Source organism: Prionailurus viverrinus, chromosome C2, assembly GCF_022837055.1.
Source record: "Prionailurus viverrinus isolate Anna chromosome C2, UM_Priviv_1.0, whole genome shotgun sequence".
Lineage (NCBI taxonomy): Eukaryota > Metazoa > Chordata > Mammalia > Carnivora > Felidae > Prionailurus > Prionailurus viverrinus.
Window position 1 is genome coordinate 31,019,036 of NC_062569.1, and position 20,140 is coordinate 31,039,175.

General features: G+C 47.5%; 1 protein-coding gene across 2 annotated transcripts in view; it reads left to right on the plus strand.

The window, feature by feature from the left end:
* The window catches only part of EPHB1 (EPH receptor B1), a 430,893-nt gene that overhangs the window by 302,217 nt on the left and 108,536 nt on the right, over positions 1–20,140 (plus strand). For both annotated transcript variants that reach the window (XM_047876453.1, XM_047876454.1), the window contains exon 5: positions 7,415–7,750. In XM_047876453.1, the coding sequence (XP_047732409.1) occupies positions 7,415–7,750 (336 nt within the window). The remainder of the gene's footprint in view (positions 1–7,414; positions 7,751–20,140) is intronic.

The following is a 20,140-nucleotide window of genomic DNA, read 5'->3' on the forward strand; positions in this document are numbered from 1 at the left end:
CTCCCCCAGAAATTCTATACCTACTGCAGGAATGATGGGAGAGGAATTGGCATCCTCAGGATAGAAAGAGAGAGGGAGAGAGAGAGCTGAACTTAGGCTGGGGAGTGTCATAGCTATACATGGCATCTAAAAAAATAAAGAGAAGTTTCTTTGTTTGGTATTGTTTTTAAATAACCAGTTACCAAAGAAGGAACTACAACTGAATGTGGGTTCACTTCACGTTTATGCGATAACTCTACTACATTTCTGATAATTGCAAAATTTCCCTCTTTTGGCTTATGTTACCTTCCAACCCATCCTGCTTTTAGCCCTTTATGCTGTATTGAGGGCAAAGACATAACAACCAGCCTGACCTGGTTTGCTGCATATTTTGCCTCCATAAAAGACCTCGTCATACCTCTACAGCTCTGTTTCCATGTCTGCCTCTGTTCCTAGACTTCTATCTGTCTCTCTATAAAATCTCAAAGGACTTTCTCCTTTCTCCAGAAAGCTTCCCAATTATTCAGACATAGTTCCTTAAGTATCTCTTTCATAGTGAGCAATAAGTAAAGAGATGTCCCAATAGTACTGTAATTTTTTATAACCAATCCTCACCACCCCACCCATGTCTTCCTGGGCCCCCACACCATGCTTTTTGCACCATCCCTACTCCTGGTGTCATTTTCTGATCTCCGTCTCCATCCCCTCTTAACCCTTAGCCCACATTAAAGTATGCAGTCAGTTTTCCAAACTACTGTCTTGACTCTGCTCAGCCACAAGAACATTATCTCTGCATTCTTTTGACTTACAATATTTAAGAATCTTGAGTATCACCTGTCCTTCTTGACCCATTCCCAGACTGTATCTCAATCCTTTCTCCTAAAAGAAGACTGAGTTGAGGATGTAGTTTGCTGTAGGGGTAAAGGATGTATTTCCCTGCCCATAGGGTGAGAGAAAACAAGCAAACCCAGATTCCATGTTAAAGCCAGACCACCTCTTGAGAGGCTAGGGAGCAGATATATAGGAGCACAAGAAGGTTAAAAAGAGCTGGACCCATTCTGGAGACACAGCCCCATGCCCAAGATTAGGGCTCTCCTCCTTCCTGGATGTGTTTGCAGGGATTAGTGCCCTAAGGTGTATAGACTGGAGCACATAGCCTCCAAGTCTATACATGTAGCTCCAACTGGTAGACAAGGCCCCAGACACCATCTCTGAATATTTTGTTCTGCACTGATCTTATCTTTTCCCAGACACCTATAACTCTTTGTGTCTGTATTACTTACTTTGATCCTTAATTGTATGTGTCCACAGATTCTAGGACCCATGGGTGTGGGGTCTTGCCTGACTAGAAAGTGTCGGGCTCCCCAGCATCATGGGCTTTGGCTTCCATAGCTTCATGGCTCTCACAGTGCCAGCACAGTTCTGGGCATGGGGTCTCTGCTCAATGAATGAGGGGCTGCACAAGATCAATCTTAATTGGATGAATGGTTCAGGGCTCCAAATCATATAATAATGGCAATACTAATTATAATAGCAACTGATATTTATGAAGCTCCTCTGTGTACAGGCCACACAGCTAAACTCCTTAGGTATATTATCTCATTAAATCCTCAAAACTACCACTTTTCAGTTGAGAGAGTATTAAGGCTTAGAAGTTCACCATCTCAAGGGTCACCAACAAGAGAATATTTTTGAACTTGGTTGCTGTGAACATCTAGGGTGTTCACTGGTTAGTTTCAAGGAACTATGAACCCCTCAGAGTCTCTGAAAACCCATGTTTGTGTTTAAGTATTTGTCCATTTTTCTGGGTAAAATCTTTCTCTTTCGTCAAATCCTTCAAGCAGTTGTGCACACAATGTGGAGGATCCCATCTCTGGCCTGACGCAGAACAGTGCAATCTCAGCCTGCACATAGGGTCTCCCTGGGAAGCTTCACCTCATTGTGGTTGTCACCCTCACCAGCTCCCCATGGGGAGGGATGCAAGTATATAGATCCTGGCTGCAGCAAGGCACAGTTAGCTGGACCCTACCTGGTTGGCACCTTGGACCAGGCTGAAGTTCACATCTAAATTCTGAAACCAGGAAGTTGGCCTTATTAAGATTCCTGATAAAGGAATTGGCTTTCAGGGCTGACCTATCTTCAGCAGATTTTCCCTTTGATTACTCAGGAGTGCTCTTATTTCCAGCTTAATGCCTACAAATAAACTCACTCACCCTGTCTCTCCATTCTTTAAAAGAAAAAAAAAATTCATCCTGCCCAAATCACATTAAGAAGCAGGAGATTCTATCTCAGTATGGCAACACTTGGGCTAATCTTGTGTCTCTAGAAGGATCTTTTCTGTTTAACTCTTTGAGGTCCCAGTGCCAACTGTACTCACGCAGGCTGAGCCAACCTCTCAGGCACATTCTGGAAAACACAGAGCCCTATCCTCATGACCCAGGACCTACCATGCCCCTCCCACTTAAGCCAGCTCAGTGGTTTTCCCATATTTTAAAAGGACTGAGTCTCTTTAGCCCTTTTCACAGGAAGCTTTCATCAGTAGTAACCGTGGCAACAGATCAGAGAAGCTTCAAAAAGCCTGTCTGTATATAATTAAGAGAAACGAGGACATGAACGCAAGAGCAGGGAGCTTTAGACAAGGAGACTGTGGCTCTGAGCCCCTACCACTGCACGCACTGAGGCCTTTTGCTGACGGAGATGAAGAATTTTCTTCTCTTTCTGGCCTCCCCCTCAACTCCCCCCGCCTTTTGACATTTTTGTTTGGTTGCCTCAGTTGGCCTCCTTCCTGAGGATGTTGAGTGGAGCTCTGGTTCTGGACATACACTCCCCACAGGGGTAAGGGCCTCAAGCCCAGGGAGTGCTGCCTGGAGGGGTAGAGGTGGCCTAGCACCTTTCTCTAGGGACATTTATTCAGAGGCCAAACATGCTGTGGTCAGACTCTCCCAAGTACAGGCAGGCTGAGCAACCTGCTGGCAGGAACGTGCCCTTATCATTAGGCTGATGGAGCACAGACCAGGGACCATTGCCATTTTAGCTACCCAGAGACTGGCCCCTGGCTTGCCCTGCCCAGAGGAGGCCTCCTGGGAAAAGGGGCAGGAGCTAAGCATTGTTGGGAGGCAATCTTTTTTTTTCTTTTTATTTCTTTAATGTTTATTCATTTATTTTGAGAGAGAAAGAAAGAGCTTGAGCAGGGGAGTGGCAGAGATAGAGGGAGAGAGAGAATCCCAGGCAGGCTCTGTGCTGTCAGCACAGAGCCTGATGTGGGTCTAGAACTCATGAACCATGAGATCATCACCCGAGCCAAAATCAAGAGTTGGATGCTTAGCCGACTGAGCCACCCAGGTACCCCATTGGGAAGCAGTCTTAACCTGGGGGCTATTTTATTTTATAGCACTTATTTTTATCTGAAGTCATCTCATTTATCTCCATGTTTCCTTCTTTCTTTCCTTCTTCCTTCTGTCTGTTTTCTGTCACCAGAGTGTAAGTAAGTTCCATGGGAGCAGAAGTTTGTCTATCTGGCCTTTCCCTAACCTATGAGTGCCTAGAATTACACAGAAGTATTTGTTAAAGAAGTGAGTGAGTGAATGAATGAGTAGTGAACAGGATCCCAATCATTGTTTGTGGACCAGACTCGGGCCATCTCCACAGATGTGTACTGTGAGCCCAGGCACTCTGCTGGGCTCTGAAACTAGACACACCCCTACTCTTGAGGACATGGCAGGGAAGGACACACAACAAGACATATTTGGGGTCTTCTAGCTTTCCTTGAAAGGAAAGGATTCAGATATACGCAGTTCTGGAATCCATAACCATGGGCCCTATAGGTCCCCATAGGTCCCCGTTCATGCCCCATAGATGCATTTGCTCTGGAAAGCAGCCATGAAAGAGAATGGTGCAGTAGTTGCTTTATATGAAGGCTGTGTCTAAATAAACATGAAAAAATCTTGTTGGAAACCTGCCACTTTTCTTCCTGAGCGGGGAGCAGGCACGGGGCAGCATCAAATGGGATCATCCCACCTGCCAGGGACACCACTGGATCAAGGGACAGGGAAGTCCTCTCCAAACCAGCTCCTCACTTGCCACCTTTATCTCACTAAAGCCTCTACCGCTCAGGGCCACAAGCAGTCTTCCCTGTTACCACAACTGTATCCTCCCTCTGCCCCACAGCAGGGCATCTTATGCTGGGATAGGGTGATCTTAAGTTGTGCACCCTGAACAGAGGTCAAAACCAAGAGTGAGGAGCCTCCCCTGAGCAAAGAGCTGGGGCATGTGAACCACGGAGATAAGCCAGCCACAAGCTCTCACCCACCAGGAAGCCACAGCGTGGTGAGTTCAACACAGAGGAAGAGATCATCACAGTGCAATAATGGAATCTGTGTTAGCATCTAGAAATAGGCTTATGGAAGCCCAAGGGTGGGGGGGTACGTGACTGCAGGCATCAGAGAAGCCTCCTGGTGGAATTGAGTGCTAGATCTTGGATGGTGAGCAGGAGTTCATCAAATGGATAAGGAGGAAAGGAATTGCAGACAGAAGAGAACACCATGCAGAGGCTCAGGGGCATGAAGGGAGTTTAGTATGCACAGGAAATCACAGGAATCTTCCTACAGGCCACAGTATAAGGCCACTTGAGGGTCAAGTGACCAGGGATAAGATCATGAGTAAGACGACTACATGGAGACTTGAAGGATGTGGAAAGGAGGTAAACTTTTGGGCAGTTGCAGTTTGAGCAGGGGAACACGTGATCTCATGGGCATTTCAGAACCCACACTCTGGCAGAATAGAACGGACAGGAGGGGTGCAAAGCAGTGTGGGAGGATTCACAAGAAGGCTGTTGCTCTAGGGCAGGAAAGTCCACAGGGCCTGGAGTTCTAAGGGGGTGAAGATATGGAGGAAGGGAACATTCTGAGGACAAAGAGGTGGGGCATCACCTCAGTGACTGAATGGGGGGGACACAGAAGATGTGACGGTCAGGGTCTGGCTGCTGATTATGCAGGGTGTCAAGCAAGGGAAGGACTGAATGGCATTCTCCGCATTTGTCAGGTGGGATGCCAAAAGAAAAGCAGTGACGGGGGGGGGGGTGCGGGGGGGGGGGGTAATAACTGGACCGCACTTGCCCAAGCAAGGAGAGAGGAGACCCTCCACTTTGGAAAGCTTGGCTAGAGGGCGAAGAAGAGAGGGCAGTCAACATAGATGCCAGTGGTGGTGCTTTAGCTTTTAAAATAGCAAAAATCTAATGGGAGTTTAAGTGGAGAAGGTGGAGCCAGGGGAGAAGGTGAAGATTAAGGTCATGGGAGAAAGGAGATAATGACATGGGGAGGCCTCCATAGGGTGGGAAGAATGGGTGGTCCCTCTCCTGGGCAGTACCTATCTCTGCTCTGCCAACCAAGGCTGCTTTCCAGTGATGGCATCCCAAAGCTGCAATAAGATAACATTGTTAAAGAATCCTTCCACACCCAGCAGAGAGCAAGTGCTGGATGAATGTATTTATGATGAGTATGAGAGATGGTGGCCTGTGGCAGAGGCTAGGCTGTCTGCTGAGACAGGGAGCAGTGGCATTGACCACTGGGAGCTTGTGGTCCAAATCTCATCAGTCTGAGCAAACAGACGTGTCCAAGACAGGCACTGGCCAATATGCACATTAACGAATAGTGCAGCGCAAGGTGAAGCTGGCCCGACCGAGTAAGAACCCAGCAACTGCCATGCCAGCTACCCTCTCAGCACTAGCTGTGTGCTGATCCGAGAAGAGATGGATGTTTATCCCTGGGCAGATGGGTTGGGAATTCTTGAACGCTATTTGCAAGACTTCAGTAAAAATGCTTCATGAATCCTGCCCTGTCACAAGGCTGTATGAAAGTTGTGCTTTAGCTCAGGCCTAATGGGCTTTATATAGTACAGTACTGATTTTCTTTCACGTTTTAATAGAATCCGATTTAATATTTGCTTTCTGCTCTAGCTGCTTGCTGTTGACTGATTCAACACAGAATCCTTCCCTGGTGCCCCCCGACCTTGTTGTTATTCCCTCATTTTGTTTGTTGGCATTTGATTCCTGTCTTCAGCATGAACCACTTTACACATGTCTTCGTTCAGCTGGCGACAGTCACGTGTGTGAATTCTGAATGCATTACTATCCAGAGCGGCTGCTCCAGCAGACCCACCATTCAGAAGGGGGGCTTCTGGGTGGGATTCATTTTCATCATTAGACATTGAGGACATGCAGTGCTTAGCTTGGGAACCTGAGGCTGTGATCTGTTCTGTTTCTGGGCAGGAGATTCTCAAAATGCCCAGCACCTTGGCTGTTAATTCAGAGATATGTTGCCTTCCTACAAAGGACTAGGTTTTCTAGAATTTAGTATTTAGCAAGGCATTTCAACCTTTGCCACAGTGTGAACACCATCTATAGACAGAGCTATCCAGAGGGAAGAGTCTGCCCTCCTTGACTCCCAATGAGTCTGGCTGGTTTGTAGGAGAGAGAGTCTGGTCAAATCTCCTGTTATCCATGAACAGATCTGATCATCAACCTTTGGAGTACCATACCAGTGTAAGGCCAGAGTGGGAAATGGCTTTTCCCTTAGTAGGGAAGGATAGCCGGTTTCACTAGCAGGCAGCATAAGGCTGTCGTTAAAGTGCATGAGCTTTGGAATCAAGCAGACAGGGGTCTCCACACTGGCTGCAGTTCTTATATACCACATGATCCACAGCCAGTCTCCATTCTCAGTTTTAGTTTCCCTTTCTATAAAATCGAATTAATTACTGTTTCTTCTCAGGTAATAAGTGTAAAGCAGCTAGCAGAATGTCTAGAACAAATCTTTATGTTCTTCTCATGTCATGGGGTAAAAAATGGTGGCTATATGAACCTCCCAGCCAACCTGGCTTCTTGTCTTCACCAAAGCTTGGGCACTGTGAATATTCATCTATCCAGGTGATCTGGCAGCCTGCCCGACAGAGAAATAGCCCCAGCATGTACACATCACGCAGACTCCAAATCGCATGAGGTTTTGTGCAAGATGCCAGGATATGTCGGAGCTTTTGATGGGTCACTCATGTCCTTCAACCCTTGAATTCTACACAAAGAAAAGACAGGAATCCAATAAGTGTCTACTACATATGTATAGCATACCCTAAAGCTGGCTAGAGGAAGTGGCTTGGTCCTGAAAACCAAAGAGCTTGAACCCAGATCCCTGCACCCTCGTCTCCTTTGGCACACACGATTGCCACTGTCCCCACTGGGATGACTGCGAGGGGAGTTTAGGCCAGGTTGTCATTTCTGTCCACCATATATTCTCAGAATGGATTGGAGCATGGAGATTTGGCCTTGACGGACTGAAGGTGATACATGTGTGTGACAGGGGAGGAGATACACCAAAGGCAGATGGAGAGAGGCAGGAGGAGGAAGCTTCTGCCTAGCCTCACTGGGCCCTTCTTTGTCTCCCTACAGGTGTCCCGTCAGGTCCCCGCAATGTCATCTCCATTGTCAATGAGACATCTATCATTCTGGAGTGGCATCCGCCAAGGGAGACAGGCGGGCGGGATGATGTGACCTACAACATCATCTGTAGAAAGTGCCGGGCAGACCGTCGGAGCTGCTCCCGCTGCGACGACAACGTGGAGTTTGTACCCAGGCAGCTGGGCCTGACCGAGTGCCGTGTCTCCATCAGCAGCCTGTGGGCCCACACCCCCTATACCTTCGACATCCAGGCCGTCAATGGAGTCTCCAGCAAGAGCCCCTTCCCCCCACAGCATGTCTCTGTCAACATCACCACGAACCAAGCCGGTGAGTCTGGAGGCATCTGTGCTCCTTCTGTCTGTCTGTGTGGCTGGCTCCCTATCCATCCCCGTGAAGGAACGAAGCTTCAGTCACACCCATTCTGCTTTCAGGCCTCCTCCCAGGGGTGAGGGTGTCAGGCGATGGGCATTTGTGGCCGTGGAGGAAACATGGCAGAAAATAGTGTTTCACCTCTGAGAGTGAGTTGGATTTTGAGGGATATTTTCGTGCTCAGCACAAAAGCAAAGAGGGATATCCAGGCCAGCGTAGAACCCCCAGCTCTGCATCCAGCTGGGATTCAACAAATGCCTTTGGAAAGATAGATGGACGGACAGACGGATGGGTGGTAGATGGACAGACAGATGGATGGGTGGAAACCCTGCACCATCTTGAGAACCCCGGTGCCGCTTTGTCAGAAAACCCAATGAAGGAAGCTTCCCAGAAATCATGTGATAAAGTGAGGATTGCCTTCATAGATTATTTTTCAATTAAACTGTGTAATTCAAGAGTGCATTCTCCTGTATAGCTTGCCTAAATGAATGCTCCACTGTTAGAGAGACTTCAGGTAGTTGGCAGTAGATCACTCCTGACTGCCTGTACGTCCCTGAGACGTGCACAGCTCACCAGACATTTCCTTCTCTTCTCTTTATTTCTGTATCTCTCACTCTTCTGACCTTTTCTCTGTATTGCTTTTTACACCTCTTGCAACAACCCATTCCTTTGTATGTCCGTTTAGCCAGTCCATTCAGGCACTCACTCACTCATTTATTTATTTACTCACTCATTATTAAGAGGCGGTTAGTTAGCGTCTGACGTGGGCCCAGCTGCGGATTAGACACTGTGAGGAGTACAGGAACGGACACCACCGTTCCTCCCACAAAACTCATTCACTGAAGAATTTGCAGGACGTAGACACAAAATACAAATCTGCAGCATGGTGTATTCTAAGCGTGTGTACCATACACATGCAGTAAATACCGAGGGAGTTAGAAATGAGCAATCTCTCCCCTGGGGTGATGGTGCAAGACTGCAGAGGGAAAGTCTATAGGCAATAGGGGTCGTGGGCAATGGACTGTGATCTTATTTGGAATTATGGATTTTTTTCAATCAACAAATTCTAGAAGGACAGCTTGTTAGTGGAATAGCTGGAGCCAGGCACATCTCTTTTCTCTCTCTCCCTGTGTGCAGCTCCCCTTTCTTAACCTCCTCTTCCCTATTCCGTCCTTGTCTGCTCCTCACCTCCCCATCCTCAGGCTCCTTCTGCCTCTTTCAATCCCAGGCATCTTTGATGGCAGATGATTCTTGGGTTTAAGCTGTCAGAACTCAGGAGAAAAAAAGGTGTTGTAGGAGAGCATGGCTGTCCAGATGGCTGCGTTGTTGCTGTGAACACGTGTGTGTTCGTGTGTGCATGTTTGTATGTATGTGTATGGTCACGTGTTTGCATGCATGTGTGTGCCGTGAGAAAATAGGCGTGGAAGTGTGGAAGCCTCCAGCTGGTGACCACAGCCCCAGTGCTGTGGAGACAAAGGTTGTGACAGTCTGTCTTACCCAAAGAAAAGGGAATGGTAATTTCTGTATCACGTTGAACACGGAACATGGGCAGCCTTTGTTAGCAGTGTTTCCCTTGGAGAGTTTAAGGCAGAAAACTGGCTGAAATATTTTAGTGTCCCAGCCTCGGGGACTAATAATCCTGCCAGGCTGTCATGTCATGCTGGGCTTGGCTGTCTGCTCTCTCTCTCTAAGAATGTGCGAACAAACCTGCCACTTATGGCGGTTTACTTTGATTCCTGCCCCTCCCTTTCCTTACCCTGCTATTCCCGAACCTGCCCATCTGCTTGTCTTGCCATCTGCACCTTCCCAGGCTGCAGAGGCGCTGAGGGACCAGGGCTCCTACAAGGGGCCTGGCATTGCCGGCATTCAAAGTATTTGTTTTGATCCTCACTCATTTTCTCCTCCACAAGCACATTTCTCATGGCCTTTGTTCCCCCTTTGGTGGGCCCTCTATTCCTAACCTTCCCTGATTTGGGGGTCCCAGCCCCATCCACATGTTCCAGTCTATGATTTCTTTTTGGGAATTCTGGAATTTGGGTGTCAGAAAGTTTATAATCAATAAGAGAAGGGTGCTTCTCAGTGGCATATGGTTGTTACAAAACAAATGACAAGGGGGCCCATGGGTCCTAATCTGTGGACTGTGGGGCCCTGAGGAACATGGTGCTTTCACACTGCTTTGACAGATCCACATGTGAATGCAAATTATTTTCAACCAACAGATAACTCTTTTAAAAGATGAGATTTTTCAAAATAAACACTTGGGCCTGTTCCTCTGTGAGAGGCCTTTTATGGCATCATAAAAGCCGTATCACTCAGATCCAGTAAGGAACAGGGTAGATGGACCCATGCAAGTCCACAAATTATAACATGTGTAATGTCTTTCCAGGGACCCCTGAACTCTTCCGCTCTGGGTGAAGTGCAGGTCAGCCTCCCCACCCTGACCTCATGATAATGGCACGGCCCCTGCCACCCTGTCCTACTGTCTGGGTCATGAGTAGGTAGATAGAAGGTAAAGAATTTGACCCAGAGCTATCCTGGGATCAGTTATTAAATCAAATGATAAGTGCTATCAAGGACCTATTCTGGGTCTAGAACTGCCCAAACTGAAATAGCTGGGGACCGTTGAATGGATCCTGATTGAGGAGTAGGTGAATAATTATTATCATAGCTTAACACCTCATGTTTGTTGGTTCATTTTGTTTTGTTTTTGAGTTGACAAAGAATTTTGTCATACATGGACTCATTTGATCCTCATAATTACCCGTGACTTAGGCATTGTTCATATGTTTCCGATAAGGAAGAAGAAGCTTAAAGGGATTTGAGAATCTAGGATTAGAAGAGGGTTGGCAGGAAATCACCTCTGATTCTGCCTTCCTTTTTCCTCCCCTAAACAGTGGGCAGTTCCTCTGTGCATGGAGAAAGTTTTCAGAGCCAGCCAGTGCCCTCTGGCTCAAAAGAGCACCTCACTGTGCACCCTCTGTTACTCTTCCACAATTTTCTTTGTGACACAGAACCACAAAAGACTTTTCCCTGCCTCTGGATCAAGATGGAGATGAGTGTGTGTTCGTTGAGGGATCCAAGGTGTCCCCCCACGGTGAATTGGATCTTGACAGTGGGTGTCAGTAAGGGTCACAGAAGGGAAGGGTTTGGATAAGTTGGCTGCTCAGTGGTCTTGGACTTGATCTGAAGCCTGATGCTCATGATTATCAGACTCTATCCTGGGAGGCTGGTTGCTGCTTTGGGCTGGTGCTTTCTTTTGTTGGGAGCTACAGACCACATCCATGGCTGGGCATGTAACTCTTACTATTCAGCAGACACAGAATTGCCATGCCCTCCTTTCTCAGGGCTGCCCAGGCACGCCACGCTGATGCTGCATGTGCTGCTATCATGAGCCCTGCCCAGTGGAAGCAGGCAGCTCATCCTAGCTGATTGAGGTATCTAATAAAAAGAACTGGTTGGCATCAGTCCATCAGAGGGAGTCACCATGAGGCTTTCCTTGACCCTCAGGGCTGTGATCTAAGACCATAGGAGGTTTTATAGTCGTCTTTTGGTCCATAGCATACACAGAGACAAGCATCACTGAGGGAACACTGAAGGATCTCTTGGGTCCTGAGATGCAGAGGGCTTCCATATCCTTCCATAACAACCCAGCCATGTCTATAGTCATGACTTCTCAAGGATCTCGTATCACTTGGAGAGTATCAGGATCAGATCCTCACCCAGCCCATAGGCAGTGGCCGAGAACCACTATTTTGAGCACCTCCAGTGTGCCAAGCACCTACCAAGTTCTTTACAAAGTTGAGGTGGATCAGATGAAGAAACTAGGGTCAGAGTGCTTTCAGAATTTTCTCAGCACCTTATAGGCAGCAGGGATGTTTCTAGGTTTCAAACTCAGATTTGTGGCCATTTTATCCTCTGACTGATCAAAAATCGCATTATGGTGAGCCGGGTAAGTTGTAAGCTCCCTCTAAGCCATTGCCACATAGCTAGGCCACTTCAGCTGTCAAAAAAAATGTCCATCATCTTTGGTCAGGGTTGGTCATGAATTATGCAAGCTCAGATTTACGTGAGGTCTTCAGGGATGCAGCCTCGCACTGAATACAGCTGCCTTGAGTTTAAAATAGACCAGCTCAGGTGGAACTCTCTCTGTTCCAGTGGCCAAGCGATCTGCAGAGAGGTTGTTATCACCACTAACTCCTGCAGTCACTCTCTGGCACCTGGCCCCAGATTCAGACTGATGGCCGGATCATCTGGCTGTCAGAGAGAATTAAAGTGAATGACAAACTTTACTTCTCTTTTCTGCCAACTAGATTCAGAGTGTCAGAGTTGGGGAAGGGGACCTCAGAGGAAATCCTGGAAAAAGTAAATAAGACAAATCAGACTGGCACATCTTAAAAATCAACTTGCTGCAAAATAGAGTCAGTGAATTTAGGACCAACTAACCCAGAGAGAACAAACCCAAAGGCCCATGAGGCCTGTCTAGCAGTGGAGAGGAGCAAAACATGGCCAAGTGTCAGGCAGTAGGGAGTGGTGAGGACCACAGAGGACTGTAGAGGACGGGGCGAGCCTCTGCCCAGCTCCAGTAAGTGATGCCACACCCAGCAGTGCCAGAACTTATAAGCTGATAACCTAGATTTAAAATGCTGACAACTAATTAGAAAATTTTAAAGCACTTGAGAGCCAAACGTGTTGGCTGTGGTTTGTCACCTCCACCTCAGAGGGCTAATCTGACTTAGCCAAGCCTGGATGGCAAGTGTGCTGTGTTGGTCTAGCCCTTTTCCACCATGGGGCAGTCACCTGTCTCAGCTCCTGCGCTCAGTGTGGCAGAGGTGCAGCAGGGACCCTGCACTTGGACCCTCTCTCTGCTTTTCACACGACTCAGGCAAGTTCACATCACTCATATGAGTGATGACCCCTCCTTCCTCAACTGTAAAATGTGAATAATGACACCTGCTTCCGAGTGCTGTTGCGACAAGCAAATGAGACGGGACAGAAAGTGACTTTGTGACCGATGCTATGATGGGGAGATGAGCATCGTTTCTGGGCCAGACAGAAATTTGCTGGACTCTCTTCCTAGGCTTTCCTTCCAAGGCCCCTCCATCCCTTTGTTTGGAACTGATGTCATCCCCATCAGATAAATGGCATGTATGGGTTTAAACGTCCATTCTTTGAGGGAGGAGTAGGCACTAGAAAGGCGAGTAGCGAAGTCCTGGTAAGTTGACAAGGACAGTGGAGCTAGAACCTGTATGTACACCTGGCACAGGCTGATCCTGCCACTCTGAGGAGCCTGTCTATCCTTCCTTCTCATGTATTTGGATAAGCAGCCCTTGGCCTCTTACTCTCATGATGGCATCAACAGTATCTATATCTGACATTATATTACGCATGGTCGGTGGATGGCCCACTATGCCTATTGCATATGGAATATTAACATATTCACTGTGCCCACAGACACAACCCATTGCTTAATTTTGTTTAAAAGCTACTGCATTACTTCTATTAGTGGTCATAAGCCCCAATAGTTTGTCCATTTTTAAGGCATTTTTGAAGCTCCTAGACAATTAAAGTCACTCAGAAATGCTACTTTTTCTACAAAAGAATTACCTAGCCCACCCATTCCTCTGAACACATCACCTAATTTGCATTATTCCTTGGTTAAATATAGTATTTGCATGCATAAAGAATAATCTTTGAATATGAAAAGGAATTTTATGATATTGCAATATATCGAGCTCTTTGGAGGAAAGATATTATGTAAATCTCAAAATTAAATATTAAAACAATATTACAGTGCTGCCTGTAAAAATTTAGAGTGTTAAGATCCATATGCTGAAACCAGTTCATTTTTAGGGGCTGGTCTCATTGGAAATTAGTAGGTGAAATTTGCTCCAAAGCAGAGAAAAGATTGAGTCAGAACTTTAAAAAGACTGGAATGACTTTAAAGAAAACTTTCATTGAAATTAATAAAGAAAGTTTAAAACCCTTAAGTAAATGAAATTTTCACTGTTCTTCATTCAATTTCATAGCTCATTTCATTGGTTTCTTCTTGTTGTTAATTCTAAAAAGATTGTTTTTATTGTTTCTTAAGCCTTGACATTGATAAGGAAATTTTTTTTATATGAAATTTATCGTCAAATTGGTTTCCATACAACACCCAGTGCTCCTCCCGACAGGTGCCCTCCTCAGTGCCCATCACCCACCCACCCCTCCCTCCCACCCCCCATCAACCGTCAAGTTTATTCTCAGTTTTTAAGAGTCTCTTATGGCTTGGCTCTCTCCCTCTCTAACTTTTTTTTTTCCTTCCCCTCCCCCATGGTCTTCTCTTAAGTTTCTCAGGATCCACATAAGAGTGAAAACATATGGTATCTGGAAAAGGAAATTTTAAGTGGCCTCAGAAAGGTCTGGGCCATTTGCAAACAGTTTTGTGTTGTCTGTGGAGCAGAGTAGGTCAGCAGGAGTACTGCTCATGGTGAAAGTCATGGCTTCCACCCCCGCAGCCTTGGGGCTCTCCATTAGATGGTGAGCTCTGTGGAAAATCAGATTTTCTCACCTACCCCAGCTCCTTGAGGGAGGGACCACACAGTGCTAGGCACAGGGAAACTTGATAAGTAATTGCCAGGATCCTTTAGTCCCTACATATGAATTAGTCCATAAATGTTTGCCTTGGGGGTGGTGACAGCCAGCCAGCTGGCTAGGTATCTTCCTCCTCAGTGGCTCCTAGAAGGAAAACTGAAGGGAATGATGTTCAGATGATGCCAGCAGCCCTGATCCACTTAGAGGAGCACAGTGAGATTCACCCATACTCAAAGGAGTTTGCTTTATTTATTTGTTTAAGCATTTCAACTTTGGAAGTGTATTCATTCATTCAACACAGCCTTGTGACTGCTTTCTACAGGCTGATTCATTGGTTCCTGCTTCTAGGGGCTCCCATTCATTCAGTTTCTCAACAAAAATTATTGAGGCTTTCTGTGGGTCATATACCACTTTAAGCACCAGGAACATAGGAGCAAACAACACAGGCAAAAATCTGTGCCTTGTGGAGCTCATGTTCTAGTCCACAGCACTCACTGAGACTGAGGTCAGAGGCCCAGAAAAGTCACAGGGGAGCAGATGACTAGCTGGGAAACAGCAACACAAGGGGTCCTTCCATTGGGCTCTTGGTACTATAACTTGCTGTGATGCCAACTCTCACTTTACCAAAGTTAGGGTGCAGCCACATGCCATCGATAGAGAGTATCTCAGTCTGTAGCAGCTACTGCTAAAGAGTGACAGTGTTGGATGGGCTATTGTATTGCTCACTAACTCACCAATTTGGACTTCTCATGGACAGATATCACTTGCTGGGCCGTGCAGTGGTTGCGCGTGGGTATTCTCCCTGTTCTGGGTTGTGAGCGGTGCCTGGTGATGCTACTAACAGCTGAGAATGCCCCACCTTGCATCCCTGCTGGGATGACCAGAGCGCTATGGGGCTTGGGGCGCCAGTGCTCATTTCACTCCACCTTGGGCCAGGCACTCCCAACTATGTGGCTTGTTGAATGAAGATGGGACATACTGCTGGCAGTTAAGATTGTAGTAATTCCTTACCCTGCTCAAAGTCCAAATGAGATTGCAATAATTCTCCTTATGGAGGGAATCTCACAGAGGGAACTTCTGGTTGGATTGCGAGATAGTTGCTGTTCACCCTGTGGCCTTGGCAAAGGAGGTGGCTGGGAGGAGGCATCCTTGTGATGTGTCTGCCCTGCACTTCTCTGGCACATGTTGGCTCTGTGAGCCACAACTATAATCTTTGGTACAGCATGCCTGTATCCATCTTATTGGTTATTGTTCCCCAGTGTCTAGCTAGGTGCCTGAAATAATAGAAGTCAATAAATGTTTATTGAATGGATTAATGAATTATCAAGCAAATGTATGAATGGATGCCTCATTCTTTCTTAGACTCATCTCAGACATTAGCAAATGGTGCAGCTTGAACTCTGTCTGTGGTCTTTCCTTCCTCAAACATCTTTGGGCAGGTGCTGTGATGGGAGTTATGCCTCTGCATTCTTCCAGATGTTGGCGAGACCTGGAACTTCCTGGGGGCACTGTCCTCCCAAAACATGGCTCTGTGGAAGACCCTCTTCTGTGACCTGGGCAGCCCCTCTCTCACGGGCAAGGACCCAGCTGCCGGAGCAGGCAAAGCTGGGGTTAGTTGGGATGGCATTCCACTGCTGCTGTCTGTCCACCGGCATGCCAACTCCGTGCCTATCATTTTCACAGCACCAGCCGTGTTAAACAGGCAGGAGCACCAGGGGTTTTTGAATGCCGCAATTAACAAAACAGTAATCAAGCTAAGTGTTTAATTTCAGAAAATTAACATCTTCTCGGAGCGGATGTGAAAGATGGAGAAAAAAGGCACATTAAATGTTCTGGGTAAATAAAGGCAACACCAGACCACAAATATTTTCCAGTGCAAGAGAGACTCTCTGCCAACCCTCAGGCCTTGGGATCAGTTTCCTTCTGGGATCTGAGCTGTAGGACATCAGCGATAGAAATGAGCCCTATGATTTTAAAATTTCTTTTTTTCTTCCTCCCTCCCTCCCTTCCTGCGTGCCTGCCTTCACTCCTTCCCTCCCTCGCTCTCTTTCTTTCTGAACATAGCAAATACTTTATCTGTCCCGAGCAATTCAAGGGAACAAGGGCCCCTGTGAGCATATCTGCCCCATAGAAAATCTTTATGTGTGTTTGCCCTTCTCTGAAATGCACTAGTTATAAGGATGACACAGTGAGTTCTTAAATGCACATAAGTTTTTCATGTGCTTAGGCTGTATTTTTCCTGATAGGCTGTATGGCTCCCGAGGGAAATGACCAGATCTCACTCCTCCAGTAACCCCTGTACGTCAGCATGGTGTCCTCTGTTCTGGAATGTCCTGACTGGCTTTATATAATGTTCATGGTCTTTGGTGCCTCATCAACCAGTGGGCTGGCATTTGTTTGCAGGAACAGGTTTGCATGTGGGGAGGGAAGCTTGTGAGATGCTGGGTGTGCAAGGGCTGGGTGGAGACAGGACATCGTGGTGTCTGTTGGTTTGTCTGATGTCCTGGAAGAGAGTGAGGGCCCAGGACAAGGAGTGGAAGGAAGGCAGCTTTGCAGGAGGAACAAGGTGAAGTTTGAGCACAACAGGCAGCCTTGAGGCTAGGTGATGAGGTATCATAGTGCAGCAGGGAGGTCGGGCTCTCAGAGGTTGTAAGGTTTGTGCTGAACATGGCCACAGGTCCTCAGGGAGGGGACTGGAAATGTGGCTTAGTGAACAGCTTTCCTAGGGGGCATATCGCAGGCAGGTAACATGGAGAGCAGAGAAGCAGGAGATTGAGTGGATGGTTTGCAAATACATAGGAGACTTGCCAGGGCCTCGCAGAAGTGTTCAGGGATGGTGGCAAGGGGAGGTGGGGTCAGTTCTGCACATGAGCGATTTGTGGAGCTTGGGTTCCCAAGTCGAGGTATTAGTTATGCAGTTGGATATTTTCTCCACAATGTAGGAGATAAGCTTGGTTGCTGAGGGTGAATGGAGAAGTATTGGGGTCAAAGGTTTGAGAATGGCAAGTTTGGTAGTGCCATTGCAGAGATGGGGAAATGGGATTGAGCAGAGAAATTCTGAATTTCTAGAAAACATGAGGGCTCCTTGGAAGCTGGTGATCATGTGTTTACAAAGCTGCCCACCTGCCCTGTTATGTGACTTTCTCAGCAGTGCGTGGCTGACCCTACAGGAAGTTAATTGTGGATCTCTCTAGGGTTGAGTTTTGCTGGTTGTGTTCTCAGAAAAGCTAAAGGCAACTCCCACCTGAGGGTTGAGGGAGTATTGTCAATTTTGTTTTTGCAAAGATGGAACTGGGCTGGATAATGAGGGACACAAGTAAGGGAAAGGGCTGATGCATGGGGTGGAAGTCAAGGCTGAGGGGGCTGGAGGAGCCAACAAAAGTTGCAGTGGACTCATCAGAGATTGCAGAGGAAGAAGAAAACTTGAATTTGTGGCTTTGAATATGGATGTCAGGTGAGGCCGAATCCAAGTGTCAGATGTGGAAGAGTTGTGGGGGTCAGGGAACAGAAAGTACACTATTCTGGTGGATATGAAAGTTATCCACTGAAGACAGGATGGAGAAGACAGGAGCCCAAGTCTTCAGTGAGTTGGGACTGGTGGTGGGAGGGAGTACACAGTGGTCCCAAGCTTAGAGCGCGGTGGCCCAGCTGAGTGACATTTTAACAGAGGGTGTGGAGGATGGTGAGCCATGGTGTAGAAGTAGTGACTGGAAACAAGGAGGACACAGTCCACTTCCCAACCCAGAGGTGTGCCGGACACGAAACTGTAAACCACCACCCTTCAGAGGTCTGCAGGCAGAGGTGTCCCCGGTAGTCAGAGTCCAGGGGAGGGAGACCTGTACCATTGTGGGGATGGTGACATGCAGAGAGGGGCTCACAGCTGGGCATTGCAGGAAGGAAACTTGCCCACAGGATGAGGGGTCTGGGCCCCACGGCCAGGAGACTTCCATCTCCAGGCTCGGGGAGGACAGTCACAGAGACTGTAGGCACAGCTCACAGCCCAGTGTCAGTAGTGGCAATGTCAGTCTTAGGGTGATGGCGGTGGGTTTCCCAGCTGTGGGGGGCACCCTGCTGAAGATGTGCGGGTGACAGCCAGGGAGCAGGCACACAACCTGCTGTAGTGTATCCTTTGCTCTCTCCCGTGGCCTCTCCAGTGCCGGGGATTCTGTGAACTGCCTTCTGTGATCAAACATTCAACAAACAGGATCTGCCATGGTGCTTGCCCCACACCCGGAAAGGATGACAGACTTGCAGGAGGCAGAGCTGATGGATCCGTCCTCAGTCTCGCTGTCCTGGGACAGGCACCGCCTGACAAGTGCCCCTCATACACTCACATATCCTTCCAGAGCCTCCCACTGCCACAGGGCCATAGCACTCAGGTTTGCATCCTTAGGGCCATTTCCTGGTATGCTTTCTGGTTACCCCAGCAGGGAGGAGGAGCCAGGTGGGGTGACCTAGGAGGGACTCAAGACCCCACTAGCTGTGATGCTTCCTTCCTATGGCACAGGGCTCCACACAATTCCACCTCCCTGCTGGGGACCCCTGATATCCCTGAGGAACTGTACCCCCCCAACCCCGTACTGGGCACCCTCAGTGCCTGGTGCCTGAATGCAGGGGGAGGGGAGCGATGGCCGGAACCATCATTCCTACTCTGCTCTTGCCTGCTGAGGACTTAGGGAAGTCACTTTCCCTTCAGCCTTCAGTGCTCAAATCCATAAATTGTAAGAATTGGCAGAAAACTGAGTGACCTCAGATGTCCTTTCAAAGTTTTACATTCTGATTTTTAGATTTCTAGACAAATAGCTTTCAAATTTGAGTGTGCCTCAGAATCCCCTGGAGGACTTGTTAAAACACAGATTGTTGAGCCCTACCCCCAGCATTTCTGATCCAGTAAGTCTGGAGTGGGGCTCAAGATTCTACATTTCATGTCAGCTCCCAGGTGAACTGGGATCACAGTTTGAGAACTAGCAGGGTTAGTTGGATGATCCCAACAAAGAACCCTCCCTTCATCAGCACTAATATCACAAATAAGAGCCTCTGCTATAACCCTGCATCCCCAGAACGGCCCCCAGCCTCCAACCCCCAGTTGTCACACCCCCTCCCTTGTCTTGGAACCAAGCCCTTCATGGATGGACCCAAGATGGAAGCACCTATATGATATAGGACTGACTCAGCCACCCAGGCCTGAAGCCCTCACTTTCTCTCCCACTCCTGCTTCGCTGAGCCCACAGAGAGACTCAGCCAATATTCTACAACAGAATCGAAATGATGCCACCCCCACAAAGCAGTCCTCTGTCCTTAGTTGACCCCAAGGTAAAGAGGGAGATTGGAACAGGGCGTCAGGGTCAGCTCAAGGCAAGCCCAGAGCAAAAGCCAAGAAGCCAATGTCCACAATAGGAGAAAACAATTAGAAATATAATTAATTCTGCTTTTGTATTCATATCCAGTCTCCAAACTAATTGCTTATTTGTTTAATCTACTTTGGCCAGAAGTGTTACTGCACCAAAAATATTTAATGAGTCAGGCTTCCTAATGTAAAATTCAAGCATATTTGTGCAATGAAATGAGTTTTCATCATCAGAGGGAGAACCTGTTATCTGAGCAATACCTTCTCAACAAAGTTATCTCCTAGAATAGAAATGTCAGAGGAAACACAATTCCTCATTTGCAGAGTTCGTCTGTGTGCAAACTGTTTCTCTTTGTCTTCAGTAACTGGTGGACCTGAAGTCCTTAGCTGACATTTAAATCTAGATTTTAGTTTTTTCCTAAGAATGC